At 40.9% G+C, this 25,955-nt stretch overlaps 1 protein-coding gene across 1 annotated transcript in view; it reads right to left on the bottom strand.

Annotated features, from left to right (window-relative positions):
* Window positions 1-1,104: 1,104 nt before the first annotated feature.
* The window catches only part of ITPRID2 (ITPR interacting domain containing 2), a 42,911-nt gene continuing 18,060 nt past the window's right edge, over window positions 1,105-25,955 (bottom strand). Inside the window, exons 11-19 of the mRNA XM_074145119.1 lie at window positions 20,003-20,094; window positions 15,602-16,819; window positions 13,061-13,141; window positions 12,554-12,681; window positions 11,357-11,507; window positions 10,115-10,180; window positions 9,034-9,447; window positions 2,753-2,877; window positions 1,105-2,357 (exon numbers count right to left, since the gene is read on the bottom strand). Coding sequence (XP_074001220.1) covers window positions 2,767-2,877; window positions 9,034-9,447; window positions 10,115-10,180; window positions 11,357-11,507; window positions 12,554-12,681; window positions 13,061-13,141; window positions 15,602-16,819; window positions 20,003-20,094 — 2,261 coding nt within the window. The 3' untranslated portion in view covers window positions 1,105-2,357; window positions 2,753-2,766. The remainder of the gene's footprint in view (window positions 2,358-2,752; window positions 2,878-9,033; window positions 9,448-10,114; window positions 10,181-11,356; window positions 11,508-12,553; window positions 12,682-13,060; window positions 13,142-15,601; window positions 16,820-20,002; window positions 20,095-25,955) is intronic.

The following is a 25,955-nucleotide window of genomic DNA, read 5'->3' as shown; positions in this document are numbered from 1 at the left end:
CCATTTTTTTTTCTTTTAAACAGGAGTTTATAGACATTTTTATATCTAGATAAATGTCTCAGAAATTATTAGCTGGAAGCGTCTTTAAGAATGACAAAAATCTATTCTAAGGATTATGGAAAAATAATTGCTTGTATATTCTTTAGTTTCACTACAGCTTTTAGAAATGTCATTTTGAAACGTCTTTATTTTAAATTATGCCAGAAGCTCACAAATCTGCCTTCCATCAGCTGAATGAAAAATTGGCACTATTTTTCATTTCTCAGGATATATTAAACATTAGACTCTGTGTTGCTGAGATCAAATGTTCTTACAAGCTACAAGCTGAAGCGCCCCAGACACTCCAGGATGTTACCTCCAAGTGACTTTTCTTGCTGGAGGGGCAAGGAGCCAGGCTGCCGCACCCACGGAGGATGCTGCTGGACAGTCACCAGCTCCTGAACTGCTTTCCTCCATCACTCCATGGGAGCCACAGTCGACACCTTTCTTGGAATGCCACGTTGAGTAGTACACAGGCACAGGACCTACAGTAACAGTCAAGTGTGCTAATTAATCTGGCTGGGGGACAAGGGGTTCATCTGCTGTTGCAATTGAGTAGGTTTTGGGTTTGGACATTTGTGAAGGAAGGTTGCAGGCACTGGGGTCTGGCTGGTTACTCTCCAGTGGCGTTCTGGAATGGAACTGTGTACTCATGCAAGCTGCAAAGAAAAGCAGGAACTCTTGCAGCTTACCACCTCATAGGGATTGCCATGCATAAGAGCTGTTGGAGTTTATATCTCAACTTTTAAAAATGTAGGATAAGGCTTTCAAGAAAGCTCTGGCTCTACTCACAGGGACAAACTCTGAGGTGAGACCAAGACCAACCAAATTCTTGGAGCTGCAACAGAAGCCAACAACTTTAAAAGTTTGGTTCTAAGTACCAACATTTCTCTCAAATTTCTCTCTCCTGTTTCCTTAGCACATTGGGTCCCCTGAACATCTGAGAGCTTTTGGAAACTCAAGTCCTAAGCTTTCCTGCTGTTCTCCATTCTGTGTACTATTTGATCAAATTACTTCTTTTGCTTAAGAGTAAACCATGCACAATGAAAAACACTGACACAGATTATAGGCAAAATAAATATTTTATTGGTTTAATATACACTTTTTTTTTAAAGAAATCAGCCCTTGTGTGTCTCCCTAACACAATTTAAAATCTTATAAACTTTTGTATATTATATTGTTATATTTGAATCTATTTTTGATTAAAGACCTTGACAACAGTGTAAAGAGTTTTAGTAGATGGAAATGGCAAAGGAGTCAAGAGATTCCAAGCACAGCAAACTGGGATATTACATATCCACTAAATGTCTATTTGACCACATAAAACCTCCAATGACCTCCAATTTGCTCCATTGGAACAAACGCATGTTCACCAGACTAACTGAAAATACACTCAGTGAGGGATGGAGAAGGAAAAAGAGATTTTTTCCATTTTCCCCATAATACAAGCAAGGTCGTTCATCCATTCCAAGTTGCACATCCTAATTGCTTTCAGAAGATCACTACTTTTATTGCATTTTGGTTAATATGAAACAGAAGAGAACTTCTCTTGGTATGACTGAGAGGAGTCAATACAAAGACAAAAAACACTGCTTAAAATAAGGCACTTTTCTATAGAGGGATGGGCAAACAGTAAGAAAGCAAATAAAATTAGTTAGAAGTTGTCTTCTACACAAAGATAAGGCTTTCAGTGTCAGAACTTTAAGTAGTTTTAAGAAACCTCATGTCATTCTACCACTCTGCTAAAAGTAACCGCCCCAAGAATTAACAGCAATTTTTACATCAGGATTTTTTCCTTCTTTTGAAGTGGCACTAAGTAACAGCAGTGGAAACCATTATTGGTTGTTTCAAGCTCTTAAAGTGGATCAGTTATTGCACAATAAATACCTCATAGAGGTCAGTGTTTTTTTGGGGGGGGAGGGTTGTTGTGTTTTTTTGTTTTTTTTTTTTAAAAAAAAGCTAGGCTGAACTTATGTGTGTTATTTATAAATTGTATCTGGAAATCTTCAAGTTTCACGATGCATCATTAAACAAAGAAATTAGCTACATAAAAATTTACAACAGGGACATACAAATAAATACAAAACCTTTCAGAGAGCCACAGTTTTGTTGATGCTTTAAAGAAAGTAATGAATTAGTTAAAGTGTCTAAGTCTTTATAGGTGAACTCAAGGAAAGGAACACATCATAGAACCAAGCGTCGAATACAGTAGCCTATCTCAGCAGCTTTAACATCTCCTGAAGCAAAAATAACTTGACACTTTCGCCAGTGTACGCCGCTCAAAGCAGAATTCCACAGCATTTCGGACTATGTCCAACCTTACAGAAAACAAAAAGCAAGACGAATACCTAAATTAGATTTTCAGAAGCCTGCTTGTTATGTGCAAGCATGTATTTTGATAGTACTTATATCTCAGGCAGGCAAGCTACAGAAATCCTCTCCACGATGCATTCACATGCGAAGTCATCATGGAACACACCAAAACCAAAAATCAAGGATGACTTCATGAAAGCTGGCAACAGAATGGGCCAAACTACAAACCAGCTGATTTCCCAAAGCTATCCAGGACTATCAGTATCTTCTGTATTTCACTTCCATTTTGATCACTTAAGTTTCAGGGAAAAAATGCAAACAAAGCAACGTTTAAGTCAACAATGGTATTTCACGTAACAAAAAAAATAAAATCTGGTTGTGGCAGTTTGCCAAAGATTACCTGCAGTACCCGTTTCAGGGCTGTGTATCTTGTTTTGCAGTTGCAGATCTGCTTTGGGGTGATACAGCTGCTAACAACCCACTTACTATTTCTCGTCTTATTTCACCAACAATAGATTCCTTGATCTGAAAGGGATTAGCCAAAGTTTTAAGGTCAGTAAGTTATATAACCAACGGATAAAACTAAATGATATTGCAGATATGTTTGATATTGTTGACATATGAAAATGTACAATACCAGAAAGTCAACTTCCAAAAAACGCAAATGGAAAAATATAAGAGGGTTTCTCTTGGAAAAATAACTGTAATTTTAAAGTTCTCGCAAATCGTATAAATGCAAACCAAAGTAGTTTTATTTTTCCAGATGGCAAATATATCTGTTTTACACTTAGGATTACTGGTTTTATGTTAAGAAAAAATACATTTCAACTAAGCTAATGTTCTGAAAATGGCATTTCAGGATATACACATCAAAAGTGCCCCAAATGCACTGCTTTTTGACATTACTCATTATCTCTTGAAAAGGAAGGTAGGACTGATCTGCCTCACAAACAGATTACGCAGTAGGAAAGGTCCAAGTCCATGAACATGAGCTGCTGTCTTCAGACAAATCAAAAGGGGACGAATCCTAATCACATACTTTCAGCAGCAAAGACAAACAAAGACCTTCCAACTGTTGCTCACATCAGCAGTTGTGGGATATGATCTACGCCAGCAATGGCTATTTTTCACAGCATTGTGACAAAGCATTAAGTTTTACATAAAACAAACCCAGGAGTTACTACTAGCAAGCCTCTCAGTGTGGTTGAGGCTAGAACAAAGAAAGAACAGAGCATTGATGGCTACAGTAAAGGGAAAGGAGAAAAGGAGGCAAAACACAGTTCTACAACAGCATATTATGCCAGAAAGGAGCAGGGCATAACAAAGAAAAATAATACAGTCTGCTCACAAGAAGGAGAAATTTTTGGCACCAAGTCATTTTGTGGATGGTCTTCATTTGGGGAAGCACTAACAAGTCAGATGTGTTTCCAAGGACAGGGAGGATGACAATGGTGAGAGAGTACAGGAAAGTAAGAGCCAGAGCCCGACCTCCAGGTTCACTCACAGAAGCACTCAGCACCCCAGTCAAGCAATACAGTTTTCTTTGTCTTATGAAAAGGACGAAGAATTTCCTGGCACAAATAACTGATCTTAGACTAAAAAAATACCGTTCACAGTGTCATTTCAAAGCAGCTTTCAAGTGTCTGAGTAGCGGTAATGAACACAAAACTCGATGCCAGAAAAAAAAAGCCCAAATTTCTAATCCTGGTTTTGCCAGTAACAAATCCCTTCACGTTCTGATGCCCCACCAATACCACTGGAATAATATTTACTCAAACCCAGCCTCCCCAACAGCCTTGCCATGTTTGTGTAGCCCTCTCATCATCTCAATGATCATCTTGCAATTATTCTTGTAAGTCTCCCCTTTTCCTGGTGCGTCAAAAGGATTAAGCAACAACGTCAGAAGGGTGGCAACAGCATTAGCAACAGGTTATTTATCCCTTGTTCTCACTGGCAAGCAATTCAATCCCTAAACTATTAGTGGCAAAGTTCCTTGTTTCATTACTACTTTGCATCAAGCAGAAATTCAGAGACTATAATGTTATTGGGAAACAGGTTTCCAATTGGGTTGTTTGCTGATTAACTGACAAAAGAAAAACCAGTGTGTAACAGGATCTGGCTTACTGATGGCTGCAAGTCCTGAGGTTGTCTATGCTGATGCACACACAGACGTACAAAGCTTTTGGATCACTGTCAATGCAGTAAAGGCTTTGGGATTTAGAAATGCTGGCACAGGAAAACAGCATTCCGACTGTCCAGCAGGCCACCATCACAAGAGAGCCCCGTGCTGCTGTCTCCACTAACCTTCTCCAGTATCACACGGGGTGGGTCTGCAAGTATGCTACAAAACAGTCATTCTGTGCCCTTCCCTTGCCAGACGGACAAAAATAAACCTCACTTTCCAAAGAAAACTGATAAAAGCTTCCCAAATTAGCAAGTAAATGGTCTAGTATAACAGACAGTCTTGTGACGAGGCGGAGACTGGAAGGGAAGCGGCTCCTGTTCTATTCTCAGCTCTTCCAACAATTTCTGGCTTGACCTTGCTGGATCACTTGAGCCCTCTGCCTCTCACCTTCCCACCCAGACGACAACAAGGCCACCCTCCACTGCTTCTTCCCTCCTTTCCAGACTCATCAAGGTCATTCCTGCATGGCAAGCACAGAATCGATTCCCGCAGTGACTCAGTCCCATGCATGTGTTATGACAATTGCTAATGTTTGCCTTTTTCATTACAAACTATTTAGGGCAAGGTGCACCTTCCATTTACTCTGCCAAGGGCACAGCCCGCTGCCAAGTCTTCCTCTGTACAAAAGACAGATGCAGTCAATGAATGCTCTACCGGTATTTTTAGCAGCTGAATGAAAAATTGATCATTTGAAAGAGGAGAGAATCCACTCATTTATGGTACATATACTACATTGATACAACACTAATATTCAATATTGCATTCATAACACAGTACCACATTCATAGATATTTTACTACAGCGAACTGGTGATCTTTATCCCTATGAAAGAATCACCATTACTGTAATATTATGTTGCAGCTAAGTAATGAACTCATTGAGAGTGCAATGCGCCACGGTGGCAATTCTGGAGATGGGTGTTCTTCACCTACTCGTGGAAAACGGGCAATAGGCTTTCACAGTCCTCATACTCCTGATCTGAGGTACATTTTCTATAATTAAAAGAACTATTTTCTACTCTGTTTTCTTCTTGTGCCACTTCATGGCAGCAGCTGGTGAGTTTTTATGCTCAAGATAGTAAGATGAGGAACCCAATGCCTGGACTAGGGAAGTATGAACGACAAACAGACATTTTTGATCAATGCTGAGCTAACATGGATGGGATACAGAAAAGGGAAAATTCTCTATCCAGCAATCTCTCTGTCTCACAAAGACCCATTACAGCCTTTTAAAACAGATGTTTACAGGAAAAATCATACATTTCTTTAACGTATAACTTCATTTAATGTCATTTACAATGGAGAACTGTTAGCAAAACCAAAACCTGCATTGCTCTTAAGCAGAAAGCTTTTTAAACTATCACAACTTTTAAACTGCAGAAGAGCAGAGTGAGAGGGCCTGGTGGCACTCCTAGCAAGACCGTGACCTACGAGTTAAGCAGTAAGTGCTTCACATGATACTCTAGTGGAGGTCAGGCTGTATTTTCATCAAAACAAGAGGGTCTCTGTTTGGCGTTTTAACGTTTCACATTGTTGAATACTTTTCTGTGGGAGTTAGTCCATTAATGCTAAAAGTTAACACCATGTTTTTTTTTAATGCCAGCAAATAATTACAGGTCAAAGCTCACAGCATTACAACCCACCCAGGCATATTCTGAAACACTGCCTGACTTTTCTTTCCCCAACACGAGGTCATGCAGCTACAGAGAATGGGAGGAATAAGCAAGAGTTTAACATTTGTGAGTGCATACACCAAGAATTCATCCTACCAGATTTCTCTCCTCTGACAATGAAACTGGAATTCCTTTGCTAACAACAGGGGTACTTAAGAAAGACACATTGCAATTTATACTCCATTTTAGCTCTTATGAAATACAAAAGATATTTCTGACCAGTAATTAATAGCATATTCTGGCTCTGCAAAAACTACCAGGTGCTTCATGCCAATGCATCTTCATTCTGATCTGCAGAACTTCTACTGCTGAGACTCACAGCCGATCTGAAACAGGCTGCCAATGAAGTTAAACCAAGGGACAATCTCTCTGTGTCCTCAAACATTTACAAAGTGAGTCAAACTCAGTTATTTGCTGACTACTCATCTTTGAATAGTAGCCTCTCAGTTCAGCGTGGATTCTTTCAGCATTACAATGTCCTCAGTGCCACATAACCCAAAGAACAATCTCTGTGCAAAGAGTACACATCTTTATTTGCTATCAATTAATGAAGTTAAAGAGGAACTTTCACACAGGTTAACCTCAGAGAAAACATTGACTGAAATAACTCTGTACTTCGACTCCAGCTCCCTTTATTGTCTCTGCTACTTTTACAGTACATTTGAATTACAGCTCTCTCCTTCCTCTCCGTTTCTCCTTTAGCAAGCCCCCACCACAACACTACTCCTCTGATACGCAGGTATTTATAAAAGGGCTGGATGCAAATGTAATATTCTGGCTTCACTTCAGAATCAGCAACAAAGTGATAAATATCTCATGTGCACCTCTTCTCTGAACATTAGGCAAGGAACCCCTTTTAAAAGGCATGAAAAGAAAAAAATGGACCAGAAGGAGAGAGAATTTGGGATCTCTGGAGTATTTTATGACATCTCCAAAATAAGGCCTTTCCCAAGACTTCTTCCAACTTTACTCTAGCTACTTTAGAGAACATGGCAGCAGGAGGTGGGGGCGGGGAGTGGAAGACATTAAAAAACTGAATGCTTGCACCTCCGCCTCATTCATTTCTTTGCTTTCAAAGTAGAGGTGTGAAGTTGTAGCACCACAAGCTTGACTGTAAAGATCAGTGACGGCTGGAAGGTGTTCAGCTCCTAATCCTGAGTACCGTAATGATAAGGTCGTTGGTCTGGTGGTATCTCACCATGAGCTGACTGCAGCACCCTTCCTTCCAAAGGATAACGCCGCTTTCCATAACTCATCCTGCTGACTCTTAACAGGGCTACTGATCGGGCGAAGCACTATTTAGCATTGTGAGGCTACTTCACTGAAAGCTGTTCTCCATTTCGCCTCACTGCCAAATTTCATCCTCTTTTAACACCAGCAGTTCACTTATGGTTAATGCTTGTGGCTATGCATTATTCTTTGCACTCTCAGCTCTGGTTATTTATGGAGTTACCCAAAGGTAAACAAAGGAAATATCTTCACATGTTTCCAGCCACCACCTTCCACAAGAACACTCCTTAGTAATGCTCTACTGCTTCACAAATCTCACTGTGCAAGTGTAAAATGCCTAGGCATTGCAAAGCCCACAGTGAGTCAGCCAAGAACGCATCTCTGCTTTGCAGAGACAGACACAGCAGAGTCTTGTGGTCAGACGATGAGTGAACGGATACCTATGGTCCCGTACACTCTGCCTCTTTCTGCACTGAGAGCAGAGGGGTGAAGGCGGCAAAAGATTCCTCTGGGATCACAGCTCCTGCTTTATCATGAGGTGAGCAGCCCGCTTCTCATTTAAAGACTAAGCTAAGGCAAAGCTGGTTCCAGTTATTCACAGCCTCAAAGCAGGCAGACCTGGATGGTACCGCAGTGTTACAGCCTGGCCTGTTGCACACTCCTGAGCATGACACCTCCCCTGGCCTTTCAAGTGGTTTATGGCAGAGCCATACAAAAGCTTCAAAGGATGAGCTAAAGGCTAAGGGCCCAATGACTCTCAGCTAAAGCCCAAGTGCTCCCTCTCTATTGAAGGAGAAGGAATCAAATCCACAGGTTCTCAATCCCCATTTCTGTATTCACAGCAGAGATCTCACTCCACTTTCCTTATTCTCAAAAGTAAAAAAGCATGTGAGAGTTTCTTTTGCTTCCTTTTCCCATTTATACTACTTGCCATAAGGCTTTCTGTCATGCCATTGACAAACAAAACATGCAGTTCTAGTCCTCTTTTTTAACCTGGCCCACAGGAAAAATAACCCTTCACTTTCATTGACTGCCAATAAAACTAAACCAACAGCACTGGTCCAACATCAGTCTTCAAGTCTGAAATAACTTCTCATCTGACTTCAGCTTGCTTCACTTACACTCCTACAGTCCTTAGTGGTTTGGGGTAGAGGAACTGGGAAAATGCTTTTAACATTCACTACGGAGTTGTTCCAGAAATAGTATTTCATCAATCACATTAGCTCCTACCTGACATTTTAGGAAGCAAACATGACAGAAAAATTTTCACTTGGGAATCTGAAATATTGCTGCTTAACCAAGTGGTAGAGATGGCAAATTCTTTCTCACCCAGACTCACAGTAGCTACTAGCTATTAATTTATCTGCTAACCACTATCACTGAAAAAACATCTATTGCTTTGCACAAGAATACAACCGTGGCTTGAACATCTAGTGACAAGCTCTGAGCCTTCAGAAATAGTACAGAAACAGTATGGAGCCTTGGCTTGAGAGGGAAGAGAAAACCCCAGCGGCCAAGAGTCACAGAGAGCCTGTCTTTAAGTTTCAGTAAACACAGTTCAAACATCCTAGATCTCAGCCCCTCCCTTCCTCACCTCCCGTATGACTTGCTGCAGCTCCTCCTGCTCCACACTTTTGTGAATTTCATCAACCGAAGGCACAAGAGGGACTTTTTCAAGTTTGTGTTCCACCTCTGGCTTGGAGTATGCAAGCTCCTCAGAGCTTTCCACCTGCTGTCCAGTGCCTGCTCTCACTGGGGGCATTGGTGTTAAGGCAACAGAGGCTCGGTATAACTTCTTGCTTTGACTCTTAGACCTTCCTGTTAGTTCAGAGGATCCAAACCCAGCTTTTCTACCTGCGTGACCAGAGCACACTGAAGAGGAATCAGAGTTTCCATGGGAGAATACAGACTCTGTACCCTCTGCTGGGAGAGTTTCCAGACCAAGATCTCCCACTCCTAAACCCAGTTCAGACTTCAGAAATGACTGCTCACGAATAAGTTCAGAGACCTAAGGAATCAGAAAAGAAACAGTCCTGAATAAGCATATAAAAAAGTCACATACAGACACAATTATGCTTTCTTGTTATTTATTCAATAACTTACTCATTCCCTCCATGTAACAAATACAGCTATAAAATAAATATATGCTTTGCCTTTATGACTGCAACAAAGAGGATCATAAAAAGGAATGGGCTTTTTTGAAAGCCAACATAAATATGAATTGTGGCAGTTTCCCAAGCCACTGACTTTTGCAATAGGGATGCATCCTGCCAGAGCCATTGACAGAGACACACGTAAAGGCTTGATTTTGTTTTTCTTTGCTAAAACAATTCAAGTTTGTTCTTTCCTTTCTGCAGCCTTTGAACTACTTGTTTTCAGTAGCATAAAATGCACAGAAAAATAATAATTTTCCCTAGAAAACTCACCATGTAGTCATTGTACCAACTAAATGCAAACATCTCACTTCTACATATTCCTCTTAAAAACAAGACTTCACAGCTTCTTAGACCTATGGTTCACTTGGCTTAAGGGAAAATGCAGTTGTTCTCAACAGAACTACTCAAGTGAGTAATTTCCAAGATTATGCGTAAAGTGAATCTCCTGTAACCTTTTTTAAGAAATCCTTTCCTGGTTCTTTTTCTTAGTAAAACATACAGCACACAACAATTACTTACTGGTTCAATGACATTCAATGGAGAAGGGCATGATAGATTATCAGCACTTCTGCTTCCATACATACCCTGAAAAATTAAGACAAGTTAATGCATTGAGTATTTTTTTACAGCTGTCAGAAGCTAATATATAAACATGCTGTTTCTCAGACAACTTTCTGTAAAAGCAGAAACTTGGAAACAGGAAGCAAAGCTGGTTGGAGAAAGTTTATTTCAGTCATTTTTGAAGCTGGCCCTCTTCTATAAAAGGATTTACAAATAAAAAGATATTTATATGGTTCAAAGAATGCAAGTTTGGCTTGAAATGACAGTAATACCATATTTTCCTGTTCTTGGGTTTCAGTTTTTTTCCCATGACAAAACACTGAAGAGGAAGATGTGGCCTGTGACTGTGCTGCTTATACAGAAGAGGATTGCCTAAGAAAGAGGAATGAAACCCAGGAAGACATATGATACTTTTCATCTGTGCTTCTTTTGTTTGGCTGATGACAGAATTCCAGCAGAAAAGAGAGGAACAGTCTTCCACTGAGTGAAAAAGAAGAAAAAGTATATCACCACGCCACCAATAAACATACGCAAGCGTGTTTTTTATCCCCCATCTTGTGCTTCTGGGGAGTGTCTGTGGGAGCAGAGCTTCTCCCACTGTTTGGCAGGGAGCCACACAGTTCATCTGAAGGAGATACAAAAGGCAATGGGGGAAAAAACTGAAGATGACAAGGTGACAATTGGATTTTTCTGTTTTTTCATTGCATGGATTGGCAGAACTGGAGGGAAAGCATACCCCATTTATTGGAAGAGAAACACTGCATTTCTCACCTCTCTGCCCTCATTTCACAAGAAAATCAGTGTAGGAAAACTCCAGAAAGACCATCACCATCCCCCAGGATTTTAGATATGAACACTACCTACCAATGTGAGAATTCAGGGTCATGACAAGGAAAAAGAAGAAACCACTGACAGAAGAGGTCTGAGATCTCAGACCTAAAATCCCAGAAGATATGTATTGATACGTATTAACACCAAGAAAGTCCCTCTATTCACACACTTTTTTCCCCCCAAGACAAAACACTGAGAATAATAAAGTATGAACCCTGATAGGGCATCATTAGAATCCCCAGATATCATCCCATTGTAAGGCATCATTAGAATTTCCAGATATCATCCCATTGTAAGAGTTTTAACAGTTATGAGTTATTAACATTACACTGAGAAAATATATAATGTTGTTGCAAAAGTAATACTTACTATGTGTGTCTGAGGTCTGTAAGGTGAAGACATGTGCAGAGTTCTCAGCTGGTCTTCCAAAGCAAGTAGCCGTTCTTCTAACTGCATCTCCAACTCCTGTAGCTCCATGCGGACAGACTTTCTCAGGCTCTGTAGCTGATCAGCTTCATATCTATACCAAATCCATCACAAAAAGAACAAGGGCATTCACTGCACTCAGCTGCACACCACAAAGGGGGAACTGAGCAGGACAGTCCCATGAGTAAATGACTTCATACAAGGGAATTCAAAGTGGAACACAGAAAATTCCTCTTTCATAGAAATATTAGCTGAATGCCTAGACAGAATAAATGTCTTTCTCCATTTATAGATAATATATATCATTTCGTGGAGAAAGATAAACAACACAGTGTATCACAGAACATTCTCCAAAAATTTTAGCTTTAAATACTTAAATATATGCAAGCAGAAGAAATCAGCATTTATACATATACCTAATCAAATCCAATTTAAAACCAGAACAACAAAAAGAGCAATACAGTACTCCTGTATTACTTCTCCTGCATGGTTCTAGATTCCCAAGCAGTCACAGCTACATTTTGGCCAAGATGCCATTATCTAAGAAGGCCAACTGATTTCAGACATGTTTACTTTTAAAGTGATTAGTCAAGAGCTGATTCAACTAAAGTAAACATATGAGCAGTTTTGAAAATTGCTCCAGATCAGCTGCTGCTGCAACTCATGGTGAGCACACGCAGAGTCAGGATACGAATGCCATCTGTAGCTTCCCGAGTGGCCACTGTAAGTTGGAAAAACATCTGAATATTATAATGTTTGTTCTTTATTTACATCTACAAAGATGGGGGCAGGGTGACGATCTAAGCTGAAAATCTTTAAGGCTTTTTCCCTGCCAATATCCTATGTTCAAGTATCCTATGATAAAAGTCCTTAAAATCCACAGTTGTTAAATCACTTTGCAGAAAGGTTGAAGAAAAAAATAATCAATTAATGAGAAACAGAGATTAGAAGAAACAAAGACAAAAAACCTCTAGAATGAAGAAGTGTAAAGAAGAAAGTAAACAAACTTTTGGCAAAACACTCAGTTCCAACCCTGTTCAAACTGAAAAAAATGGACTTTTTGCTCTGATTTCAGGTCAGTGACATATTTCCTGAAGTGCCGGAGTATTTTCTCTCTTTTTTTTTAAAATATCATTTTACCTTTCCTCTTCTGTCATGTGCTGATAAACTGTTGTCTGTTGACGTAACATAGTCAATTCTAAATCCATCATTTGGGTTCTGAATAAGTTTAGATTTCTCCTAACCACTTGTAGCTCCTGGAAAGTATTCTGGAGGGGGAAAAAAAAAAGACAATAATAGTGTGTTACATGGAAAAATTGAATTAAAATAAGTTTGGATCCTATAATCACATTTGCCCAGATGTGCCCTTTGAATCAAGTAGAACCTCAGCAACTTCAGTATACAAGAGAGGCTGCAGGTTGTAAACTCACAATAATTCAAGAAAAAAACATTTTTATATGTATCATACAAGCAAACACATGAAAGGATTTCCATGTATTTAGATTTAATCCTTTTTAACATTATTTGCAGGATGGAGGCATCTGTTTTCTCTTGAGAGCAAAGAACTGCTCAAAGTTAGCACAATCTGTGGCACATTTAGGCTGTTCTGTGTCTTTTATTTTATCTAAGTACCACTTTGTAACTTACTTCGTAGAGAGGTAGAATGGATGATCTGTGAGTAGTGTAACCGGTGGCCGCTGAAAGATCCTGACCCCTCATCACCGGGTACTAGGGAAGAAACAAGCAATTTGAAATGGGAATGTCAGCAATCCCCTTTGTGAACTCCTCTTCCCAAGTGTGCAGATACTCCAACAGCATCTGCTGTTAAAACACAAGCTTGCTAGCACTGCAATTTCTGCTATCTATGTAACTATTGTATGAGGAAAAGGAAACCCTAAAAATCGGCAGTGCCCGCTCTTAACTGAAGAAGCGCCAAAGCTCTGGAATGCAAATGTGCTGCAGGTGAAAGAACAAATCAATCCTGTCCGAGACAGCAAGTAGGAATAAAAGCTAAGTTTTTCTGCAGCTACGAGTGAAAACTCAGAAGTCTCAATTGTCTTAGCTAATGATAAGAAGAACAACTTGGAAAAGAGAATGGAACAAATTAATGTGTGCCATTTTCAAAACATGATTACAGTCACATTTGTTGTGGGGTTTTGCTCAGTTCTTGGTTTGGGGTTTCTTGTTGATTTTGGTTTTTGATCTCACTACATTGCCTACATCCAAAGACCCCTGCATGCTAATGATCCCTCATAAAAATAAAAGTGTTAAAGAATTTCTGTTTGCACGTTACACCAACACATGGAGCAACCAGATAAAATTCAGGGCTGTTACATGTAGAGACATGGCACAACAAAGAACAGTGGAAATAGCAAAAACATTCACCTTTCCAAATGTGAAAAAACCAGCTTGTCCCTTATAATTTTGAAAGAATTCAAAGGACTGTTGACACGACATGGAAAATTTGAAGCATGTCCATTCATCCAGAGGAGTTTTGCTCAAACATGATCACATCAAGGGGATGTTTTCTTTCCTCTCCCAGTTTTCTCTGTTCCCTGCTCTATCAGGAATTTATCTACTCCTCTTTATTCCTTCCTAACATCAGAATCATATATTTGAAACATCTCAACTTTTTCTTTAGCAGTTCAGTATGCTACGTGCCAAACTTGATCTTCGCTGTACGAAAAAGCAGCATGAGCACGAGGGAACTGTCTATTGTAAGCAAGACGTTTTCATACAAATCTCTATAATGAGAAGGACCAAGCCCCCAAAACGGAACTACTTTAGACAAGCTACACTGGCAGCAGAACAAGTGGGCTAGGAGATACTATTATCCCCTCCGATACTAATTTTGTTTTTTTTTAATTGAACTAGCTTAGGCATGAGTACTGGATGTAATACAGAGACTCCTTCTTCAGTAGGCTTAGTTAACATTGTATAAGTGATAAAAGGGCTGTAGTGCACTGTAACCTTACCCATATCAAGACTGCATGTGGTTCCCAAGAGGAAATTTTACAAAGAAGGTTAAATTCTGCAAACACTTACTCCCAAGGCACACTGTCCGCTACCTTGAGCAATGGCTGACTGAAAACACAGCTGACTGCAGCTTTCCACTGCAGAGCTGTGTCCCAGTACCCAGACTTCCTCCAAGAAGCAAGGCCAGCTGATATAACCCAAGTCAGGAGGGACTAGCTTCTAACTTTTGACAAGTGACAAAATAAAATGGAACAATAGGGGTCTAAAAAAGCCCACTGCTGCGGGCCAACTGCAATATGGTGTAGGCAGGCGCACGTTTGTTCTTGAGTAAAACCCACAGAAATTGTTGAAGGTCTACAACTGAATAGTGTTCATGTATTCATATATAAACCAGCAGAGTCTGCTCTGCCCACGTAGGCTCCTGCAGCAGCTTGCAGGCTCCTAAGTTGGATCATCACCTAAGAGAACAGGAGCACAGGCATGGCAAAGGAGGGACAGCTGGCAATCAGGAGGGAAAGACCAGAAGGCATCACACAAACTGGTAAAAAACAATGCCCTTGCATTTTAAAGAATTTCTTCTCTGAGTGATGAGATGGACAAAATTTTACACACTGTGACAAAACTGGTTCTTAATAAAAGATGGATGACTTCAGGATCACGTTGACTAGCCCAGAGCTGAACATGAGAAAAGCTGGCATGAAACAGCACAGAAATGTACATGGAACAGAGATCACTGACATCATTAGTGAAGCCATGGGACTTTTAATGAAAAGAAAAAAAAATACTATCAGTTGGATGGGAAGTATGTCAAAGACAAGAGAGAGGTTAGAGGATCATCAATATGTATTTTCAAATCTAAAGCTAATGACTATCACCTTAAAATAACAGCTAACAAAGAGTACACTGGTTCCTCCCTCCCACACAAGAATATCCATAAAAGTAAAAAAATAAATTAAAAAAAAAATCAAAAATAAATCTGGGTCAACTAGAACAAGAAAAATTTAAATTCAAAAATAGTGGACCACTGGAGAGATGACCATTTGCCCGTTTAAACAGAAGCTCCTAAAACAGTAGCAGATCAGACTTGCACAAAAGGTCGTATTTTCTTGATCTGCTGCACCATGCAAAGGAATATTCAGACTACACTTAGGTTTTTTAAGGATAAAGTAAGAAGCCTCTTTTGCCCAAGGTAAAAATTTGGCTTTGTCTTACCTGTGAGAGGTTCTGCAGAGAGTTTCTGATGTCGTGCAGGACCCTGCGCAGCTGCATCTCCACAGTGGAGGGTGGGTTGATGGCATGAGGTCGATGAGGAAATCCAGCATGCCTTGGAGAGAAGGGACAGCTGAAGGGGGAAAGCAAGGCACCGAAGGAAGAGCCAGAGATGCTTGGGACGCTGTGGGTGCTCAGTGTCCTCATGTGCTCGCAGAATGGTCTGTCCTGCCACTCGGCTGGGAGGGAGTGGAGGGAGCACGTCGACTGGGACATGTGTGCTGGTGTGTGCAGTGAGCAGCTCTGTACCCTGGTGGGACTGCGCTCCTCGGACAGTCTGTTGGGCCCGGTCTGGGGCCCTTCTTTTTTGGAGGATGAAGGCGCAATGAACAGTGTGGATTTGCACACCATCTGGCTGGTGGCTGCCTCACCCTCAATTTTGTCATTCTCAGACGTTGGTTTCTCGTTTTCCTCCACGCGTGTGTACTTGTAGGTGAAAGAAGGAGGACTGCACAGAGTCTCTTTTCCTGGAGTTAACTGGACATTCACAGAGGACACCACTTTCACTGGATTCAGCAATGGAGTTGGGAGAGACTGAGATCGTCTTAGAGGATAGCCCGATTCAGCAAACCAGAGTCTCTGCTTCCTCAGGAGATCTTTTGACTTAAGCAGACTGCGTCCAGCCCTGGAATCAGATGTGCTGATGATCCTCATCTCAGCTCTTTGCAAGGCGACGTGAACCCTATCCACAGACGATGGGGAGGAGCCACCACCTTCCACAGACTCCATGGACTTGAGGATATGGTGCGTGTGGTACTGAGGAAACTCAAACACACTGCCTTCCTCCAGCAGGTCCAATTGTTTTTGCTCACTGGAAGTGTCTTCCTCTTTAGAGCTGACCTCTCCTTGGACTGTCTCTGATATATGAGATGACTTGCTTTCTCCTCCTTGATTTTGTTCAGTTTCACAGTCAATAATTTTTCTGTCTTCACTCCTTCTGTTATCAGAAGGTGCTCCTACCTTTCGTCTCTCTACTTGAGAGATAATATCCTCTTCATCATCGTCCTCATCATCATCTTCCTCCTCCTCCTCCTCAAACTTATCGAAAGAGGGCAGTTCCATGGCTATTGGTGTCTTCTGTTCCTCGCTATGCGATGTCACGGTTGTCTCACTGTCACAGCTGTCAGCACTGCTTCCCATGCCCTGCAAAGACTCCTGAACCTAGGAAAGATACGAGCCAACAAAGGGGTGAACATACTGGAGACTCAACTACTGCCTCTTCAGGGCTCAGGCCAAGTCCATGTCCATATTCATTGGGCACTGTCGTAGGCAGCAGAACAAATAATACAAAATGCAGTTAGTGTGCAAGAAAAACAGTGGAGAACAAAGGAACCATAGTATGAGAGAGGTTAGAAGCCCATTGAAGTATGGCACCAACAGGAGATGGTTTAAAAAAATAAGAGCAAAGTATTCACATATTTCTGTGATTTTACAATAAACTCTTTATTGCCAGAATAGAAGTGGCAGCAGAGTAAAAAAGAGTCAAACACTAGTATTTTAGGTAGCAATGATAAGAGATATCAAGATGGAAGTACATGGCATCACGGTTTAAAACAGAGCACACGTATGAGGGAGATTATAATTTAATAGGTAACAAATGGCAGGAAAAGTACCTATAAGAAAGAAAAAAAAAAAGCGATCTAGGGATAACAAAGCATATTCCTTTGGTTGGCCTGATTGACTGATTTACAAACGGAACACAGTATTCCAGGTGTGGGCTGACAAGTGCTGAGTAGAGTGGGATAATGACTTTAGCTCTGCTGTGATGCCCTTGTTGATGCAATCCAGCATCCTATTGGCTTTCTTAGCCACTACAGCACACTGTTCACTCATAATTGAGCTTGTTGTCCACCAGGACCCCCAGGTCACTTTCCACAGAGTTGCTCCCCAGCCAGGTAGATTCCAGCCTGCGCTGCACCTTACACTTGCCCTTGTTGAACTTCAGAAGGTTCTTGTTATCCCACTGTTCCACCCTATCCAGGTCTTCCTGCAGGGTGGGTCTCCCTTCTGAAGTGTCCACTTACCCACTCAGTTTGGTATCATCAGAGAACTTCATCAGCCTACACTTGATCCCATCATCCAGATCACTTATGAAGATACTAAACAGTGTTGGGCCCAATATCGATCCCTGGGAGCCCCCACTTGTGAGAGGTTGCCCGTTTGAAAAAGAGCTATTTATCACCATCTTCTGAGTGTGGCCTGTCAGCCAGTTGCCCACCCACCGCACAGACCACTTGCTCCTTCTCCAGCCACCTAGAACAAAATTTCAGTCATGAAGGTCAACTTCATAAGTATGTGCTTAACACTGCACTCACTGGCACAGTAACAAATTAGTGTGAAAGACTATACAGGTTCAGATACTGTTGAAGTCAAAGGTATTAAAAGATAAAAAGACTGTAATGTCAGGTGAAATTAGGTGTGCTACATGCATGCATATCCGTGTCTCTAATCCTCCATCACATTGTTCACTCACAAGTCAGGCAAGCAAAACTTCAAGAACTTGGATGGAGAATTCTTTTTGCTTTGTCAGTAACATGAAACTTCCCTGCAGAATATCCCATCTTAATGCCAAAACCTCCCTTAGAAATCTTTATTTTGGATGTCAGGGATGAAAGGCAATCCGGTTCCAGTTTTTGAGTTTTCTCCTGAGTTTCAGAGGAATACTATGGCTGCTAGAGTCAATTATTTAACAGTAGATGGCACTAACTTACCATACTTTTAAGAAACATTATATACCTCTTCATCTTTTCACAGGTTCTCTTCACTAGATGCCAAGTTCTCATTTCCCCTAGGCTCATCATTCACCCATATTTTCTGAATTCGGCTCAGCACTTGATCTGAATAAAGCAATGAAGGTGGCAGAAGAGAGCCTAGCGACTCCATGGTACAAATCTCGTGAAGCCTCAATACATCTTTTCAAAGCAGCATAATAGAAAGCAGAAAAATCTCATCCCTTTACAGCCAACAAAAATAAACTCCCTCAGTCTTCCAATGAAGGGGCACTCAGTTGCAACATGCTTTTAATGGACTCTTAATCAGGCTGCAAGCAACATAAAGATCAGGAGTGAGCAACCCTAACCTGAGAGTCCTTCTAACACGCCTGTCACCTTCATTGTAGCCCCAGTTTAGCAGACAGCAGAACCAGTATCTCGGACTACTATGCTCATTACAGAGACTCAGGCTCATGATTTCCTTCATTCACTCTCTTCCTCTTGGAAATTGTAAGGTAATGTTTAAGGGAGACACAAAGACTAGCACCGTCTTGGCTTCCATTTTGATACTCAGCTGAAAAAATACTAAATTGAAAAGCACAGAATACCAGTACCAAAATGGAAAAGCAATGGTGATGGACCGAGAAGGTGGGAATCTCTTCCTAGTAAGTGCCAAACGGCTTTTAAAACTGGTTGCTGTGCCACAAGTTAAAAAACATACAGTAGCATAAAAAAAAGTGCAGCAGCTGCAAGTCATAGAAATGAAATTACTGGCGACATCCAGAATCCCATCTTTGTATTCCTCTGGAATGTGGTTTAGGTCCCAGACAGCTGACTGATGGCCCTGAGGCTGGGACCCAACTCAAGACTTTTCTCTGGCTGATTGACAGGCCAACCAAATCATGTCTATCACTGTGCGAAAGTTTTAGGAGAGGCAAGAGAACACCTCTCCTAAATATCAGGTATAGCGCTGTGCAAACGTGTGTATTGGGCAGACACCTAGACACCATGCCGGAACAAAAGCCTCCCCTAAAACATGCAGTCTCTGGTCAGTATCATGGCAAGTTCTGGGACTGAGATCAAAGGAGCTGGAACAAGAAAGAGTGTGGGAGCTCAAGATTGACTAAACTTTAGTATACCTTCACAGTAAAGTTAGTATGAAATTGTTTTCGCTTTCTGTCAGCTGCTAACTAAAAATATAGAGAAGTATGCAAAAAAAAAAAAAAGAGTGCAAAGGCAAAAATGATACAAGAAATGAAATGGTCAGCAGAAAAGCTATAATCTTTCATAACCTTAATCTCTACCCACTGCAGTCATCATGAGAGGAATGGACTATGACTCTGGAAGCTCAGTCGGTGAGAAAAGATACACTAGAAACAGCAAACAGGACATACTGAATTTAGAGATTATTCCAGGCCCAAGTATACCCAGATTATCCTACCAGAAAGGCTTTCAAATGTTAACACAATTCTGTAACAGACTCAGCAAGTCCAGCTCTGAAAATGAGAGGTTTTATAGGATCTAGATTGACAGTCACAATAGCAGTCAAACATCAGCATCCCTTCTGCCCTCCCCAGGTCCCTACTGTCCCACAGTAATCCATAATATTTCAACCACAGTATAAGAACCTTACCTGAAGCTGATTAAATGGAGAACAATCTGTGGAGGAGTCCTCAGCGAAACCACTGCTGTCAGAGTGCTGACTCGCTGTTCGTAACAGCTGATCTGTTTAAAACAAGCAAAACCCAACCTCAATTACTTTACAAATCGCAACCTTTCAAGCCCAATCACATTCAATACACACTTTCCTTTTAGATCAAAGTAGCCTTAAGTGAACAACACAATGCCTTTTCAAGTTCCACTTTGAACAATACAGAGAAACAACTCTGTTTCAAGCAAAACCTCTTCTCATGCAAAGCCCTACTTGTGAAACTTCAAGCAGCAGGGGAAGAGGAACCATCTTTTACATTTTTCTTTCCTGTGCTGTGGAAAAAACTCACCCTGCAGATCTTGCCACTGCTGGAGTTTTCCTTCCACAAAACTGAATCACTGGTTAATTCACATGCAGGCAGTGGAAGAGTTGCTTTTGTATTGACACGTACAGATTCCAGATTCACCACCCCTTCTGATCATGTAGATAAAGGAGATCACTTATGTCCTGCCAGCCTACACCACCCCATACTCCCAGAAGAACAGCATCCCATGAGGAGGGAGGGCGACTCACAGGACTCTGCAAACTGCAAGACACGGTCCTCCGCTGGTTTAGTGGACAAATAGAAAACATCTCTGACACATCAACGGGCAATCTGCCAAAGCACATTCCCAGTGCTCATTTTATACATGCAAGATAAGATCCCCCTGCTTGTTCCTTTCTACTTGCATTAGGTAAGTGTTAAAATAGCCTAAAGAGGCTCTAAAATCCTCAGGAGCTACCCAGGAGTGGTTTCCTCTGGTGCAAGCACTATACCTGCAAAGCTGCTTTTCAGAGATCCCAGTAAACTCTGCAGCAGAGTATTGCACATATATTGTTCCCAACTAGACACAGGAGACACCCACCAAACACTGGGTTTACCTTACAGCACCATAAACATTTTCCTTAGCCAGATAGCAGCATGGTCAACAACCATATCTCACCTCTAGTTCTCAGCTGAAATGTAAAAGCTTGGAGATGGGATGAGATCACAGCGGCCTCTAGTCCCCAGGCCCCTGCCGCCTCCTCTTCTTGCAGGCTCAATGCAGAATTTTGCCCCACATTCCTTCAACCACTTAACTGTCATCATATAATTAATCCCAGTTCACAGCTCAATGCATTGGAATGCATTATGAAAACTGCTTTGAAACTGCTGCATATTCAGAACTAATTTTTTTCAGCATGAATTTTGATGAACACTTCACTAACATAGAAATTAAAGCCTGCACAGGCCCAGAAGCTTGTGAACATCAGGAGAGGCAAACTGCCCATTAAACTTCTGTATCAGCAATTTCACAGAGCTTTTAGGGAGTGCCTTTCAAATTGTGCTGCTGTTCTGTTATCATGGTAGCCACAATATCCTGCAATGATAAACAACTTTTCTACCTCAAGACAGACATCTCCACCCAGCTCCCAGTAAAGACAATGGAAATTACTTCCCTGAGAACTGGACTAGCTCTTATTAACTGCCTGATACAACTAATGTGGCTGAAAGAATGTGCCATGAACAAGTTGCCACTACAGCTGAGGCTGGTGGAAACCTGCCATCTGCTCCAAGGTGAATAGTCACCTACTTTGGCCTCCCCTCTGTCTCTTTTCCTATTTCGTGATTTTGATTTAAAGGGAAAAGCCCTACTGGTGAAAGTCTTAGCCACAGGGGAGAGATTCCAAATAGTTCAGGTAGAGCGATTCACCAGTGCGTGTGCTGGCATCTGGTTTCACGTGCATGAAGTTTATTACTATTCAATAAAAATATTGACCTGCCCTCTGTTTCCTTCTCAGTCAATATTTCCTTTTCAGCTATAAAAAAAATAAAAATTACACATATATATGTATATATGTCTCCTGAAATCAATTCTTGGCCTCCTTGGAAATACAGTACTGAAATAAAAGCAGTGTTTTAGATCATTTTCTATAGCATTTGTTATTTAGCACATGCTTTGACAGCCTTACATGAGATACCGCCAGTCAACTGTCAGACTAGAGCAGAGGCACTCACACCTCATCATCTTTATCCATGGCAAGAGACTAGCACAGCATGAACAGATTCAAACTGCCTTGTTACCACCTAAGGAGACAGTCCCTAAATAGAGCCATCCCTTGCTTTCTGTGTTGCAAAGCTGCTAGGATTTTTTTTCAATGTTTTAAAGCAAATCAGAGAAGACATTTTTTTCTAAGTGTAAGTAGTCTTCTTCTACCATACCTTATCCTTGTCTCTTTCAAGTTCTCAGAGTTCTCCACTATACCACTACCATGTAAACTTCTAAAGAACAGGAATCTCTACTACTTCAGTAGGGAAATTACAAGGTTTGGCTTGTAAGACTGGAAATGCCAACTAGGACATTGGGATATACTGATACATACTGGTATCCACCCTCCTTGTCAACTCCTGATCCAGATGACCTGCTCTATGGCACCTGGATATCTCTCAGATTCAAGTAGACAAGGGGAAAACATAAACCATTTTTTTTAAAAAAGCTAAAGAGTCACATTCAGATCTGGCTTAAAATGCCTCCTGGAGACAGTCTTAAGAGAAGGAGGTTGTGATGAGATATGGCTCCCCTCTCTTCATCCAGAATGCAGAAAACTCAGCACCAAAGGCTGGGTTGTAGGGGCTAACCTGGGATCATTTCCTGCCCTGTGTATCCCCATTAAGGTACCTTCTGCAAAAAGGTCACCAAAATGATGCTGACCCTGCAGCCCAAAGCCATTATCAACACTATGTAGAGGAAATCTTCTGAACTAGTTGGAAAAGGCCAAAGGCAGCATAATAAAGAAAGTGTGGGAAAATGAACCAGCCAAGATGAACAAAACTAGAAGGAACAATCAAACTCGCGCCCCAGTTAAACGCAGCACAAACGAAAATGCCCTTGGATTATTGTTTTAAGCTGTATAAAAAAAAAAATCAAAATATTTTTAGGCACTGAATACATGCCAGGGAAATGAGGGTATTCAGAAATACATCAAATAAGCAGACAAAGTTCTAAACAAGAACAGATGATGAAGAAACAAGTTGGTGGTTTACAAAACATGACAGCACAAATTTATCAGAGAATCACTATCAAATAATGGAATAATTAATCTATTGTAAAATAATATTCAGCTACCAATAGACTGTCGGTCTCACCAATCCAAACAGTCTCATCAAGAACTTGTCTTACACTTTCTGCATCATTCAACTGCTCACGCAAAAGAGGAGAAATATGTGGAAACTGCCTGTGAAGCTTTAGTAACATGTATGTTTCTTGTACCTGCAGTAGTGTCAAAGTTCTAATGCCCTTTGTATTTCACGAGATTATTAACAAATCGACATTCCCAACTTAGCTATAAAATATTCCATTATGGGGATAAATATCTGCCCCTTTTTCCCATATTGATCACACCCTGCACCCCAGCACTGTCAAAACCAGCCCAGCAGGGAGGCCTGCTTCAGAAACTCTTCAGAGTCCCTGGGGATTTCCTAGCTTCTGGACAAGTTAGCACAGACTCCCACAAACACTAAATCTATTCCAAATGTTTTCTTCTCACTCTCCCATCTCAAATCTCCTGTGGAGCTGCACCCACAGAGAGCTATAAATACGTGTTTTAAGGACAGGAAGTGCTGATGATGTGCTTTCTTCACTTTCAAGAATTAAATTTTCAAAATTAATCACTGCTTTTGACTATCAATGTCAGATGCCTTAAAAGAAACAGGTTTGTGGCTATTCAGAATTTCACAGAACCGCTGATGTCAGCAACCAGACACTCACAAATTACAATGCCTCAAGAATATTTGGCTCTCCACGCATTGTACCTATACTTGTCCTGTTTGTTGGGCATTTTTGGAATGGAAGGTGCTGCTGCATAAATATGTCAGGAAGAATTTTGTTTTCCAACTAACAAACCTTCCTTCCAGGTAACTTCGCAATAAGTTTTTTTTATAGTGGACACTTAGCAGTACTGTATGTTTACACTGCAAAGCAACTGAAGCTTTTCATACTTCTCTACAGCGTTCCTAAAAAACCCCCACCAAAACTCATGCACAAAAATATATATCTACATTTGAGGTTTGCAACAAAGAACAGAATGCCAGTTTCGGGCATAATGGATAAACTAGTTCAGTTCAGTACCATTTGGAAAACATAACCTAAAAAGTATATCAAGCTAGTCAATCCGACACAGAATTCTTTGTATCCTCTATAAAGCGTTTAACAAAGACAGTACTATAGTAAAGCAATCATTTGAAAGCCACTTTGAAAATCTATGCTTACCATTTAATAAAAAACCTAATCTTACATGAGAAACATGCTTCAATGGGGAGTTTAAGCAGCAGTACACTCAGTGTTTTTCAAGCATATCTTAAGTCTCCAGGCTATTTCAGTAGGGAAGAGAATCTATTTTTTTTTTAATTCAAAACTCCACATCTTATTATAGGCCCTCTTAAAATGCCTTACAAACTGTTGTAAATGTCAGAGATAGCATCCATAGCCCTCTGTAGATGTAAAATGATACTGCAAAGTTTATAACAGTCTGTACCGAACAGCACTAACCCCGCTAATTGACACAGAAGTATCCCTACATGAAAAAAACCATACAAATGTATTCCTTCAGCAGAAGCACTCATCTGGAACAATTTTTTTTGTTTATGGGTGCTTATGTACCATAGAGCCAAAACCACTGAAACAGGTGGGTCTGTATGAAGATCATCAACTGAAATCACATTTTTACAGAAGACTGGTGCTTGAATTTCAAGCTGCTCCCACCCCAGGAGATTGCTAGTGAGAGTGGCATTTCACATTTCAGACACAAGGGCCAGCATTTTTGGTAAGGGACCATTAACTTCTGATGCCTTCAAACTTGGTGAGCACCCACCCTCTGAGAAAACAGGCCTCTATGTTGTCTCACGTTGGACAACTTGTAAAAAAAAAATTGAGTACTATTTTTTAGCATTTTGGATAAGTACTCCACCAAATGCTTTCCCTCTCGGTAATTTTACTGAAACCCATATAGAACAAAGTCCTAAGCTTTCCACAACTTCCAGGTGAAATAAAACGTGGGTCTCAGACTAACTTTTAGCAAGCATGCAGGCTTACCATCAACACTGACATCCTTTATAGATAAGTCATAGAAAACTCTAGGTAATACTTGCATGTTAACAAAGTGTCTTCTCTAATCTATGCCAAGCATATTCAGAAATGGGTGGGATATACTAGCTGGGAGACATGAGCAAGCATGTCCCACTTCTGCCATACTGAAGACATTGCTAGAACTGTTGGTACCTTTGAGCAGGCACACACAGGACCTCCTGATCTTTTTCTTTTTTAACCTTGCATGGAGGAAGAAGAGGGTACGATAGCTACTGGGAACAGAAAACACAAAATTAGCGTTTCAGAAGTTGAAAACATGTATTTTTCTCCTCCCTGACTGCAGCTCCTGTTTCCTTAAGTTGAATTTCTCTGAAAAGCTTTTCCGGAAACTGCCAAGGCCAGACAAACAAGAGACCTGACCTGTAAAGAGCGCTGGGAACAGCTGGAGATGCAGTTTCTGGTGGTCCTTCTTGGTAGCCTGTGTTTGTAACAGAGGAAGACTAGCGAGTGCAATGCTGTGTTGTGCAAAACACTACTGAACTAGTAGCACAAGCTATCCCTAATAACCAGGCATTAACCTTCAGCACTTAGTCCAGAGCATTCTCAACCACGTTAATGCAATTCACAAGACTGTCAGTTCATTTGTCAAAAGGCAAATAAGATGGTCTCTGGTTCTTAAGACCGGTTTTTCTGCCTCTCTCATATCTAGAGACGCTAGTCATGTTTCACCAAGAAATTGCATTGCAGCCAAGCATCTCACTAAACGCAACAAGCTCTATTTCTTCTTTAATTACACATAACACCTAGAGAATGGACTTCACTCGACAACG

The sequence above is a fragment of the Numenius arquata genome, chromosome 3 (assembly GCF_964106895.1).
Source record: "Numenius arquata chromosome 3, bNumArq3.hap1.1, whole genome shotgun sequence".
NCBI lineage: Eukaryota > Metazoa > Chordata > Aves > Charadriiformes > Scolopacidae > Numenius > Numenius arquata.
Note: the sequence above shows the minus strand (reverse complement) of the source record. Positions and strands in the feature narration are given on the sequence as shown.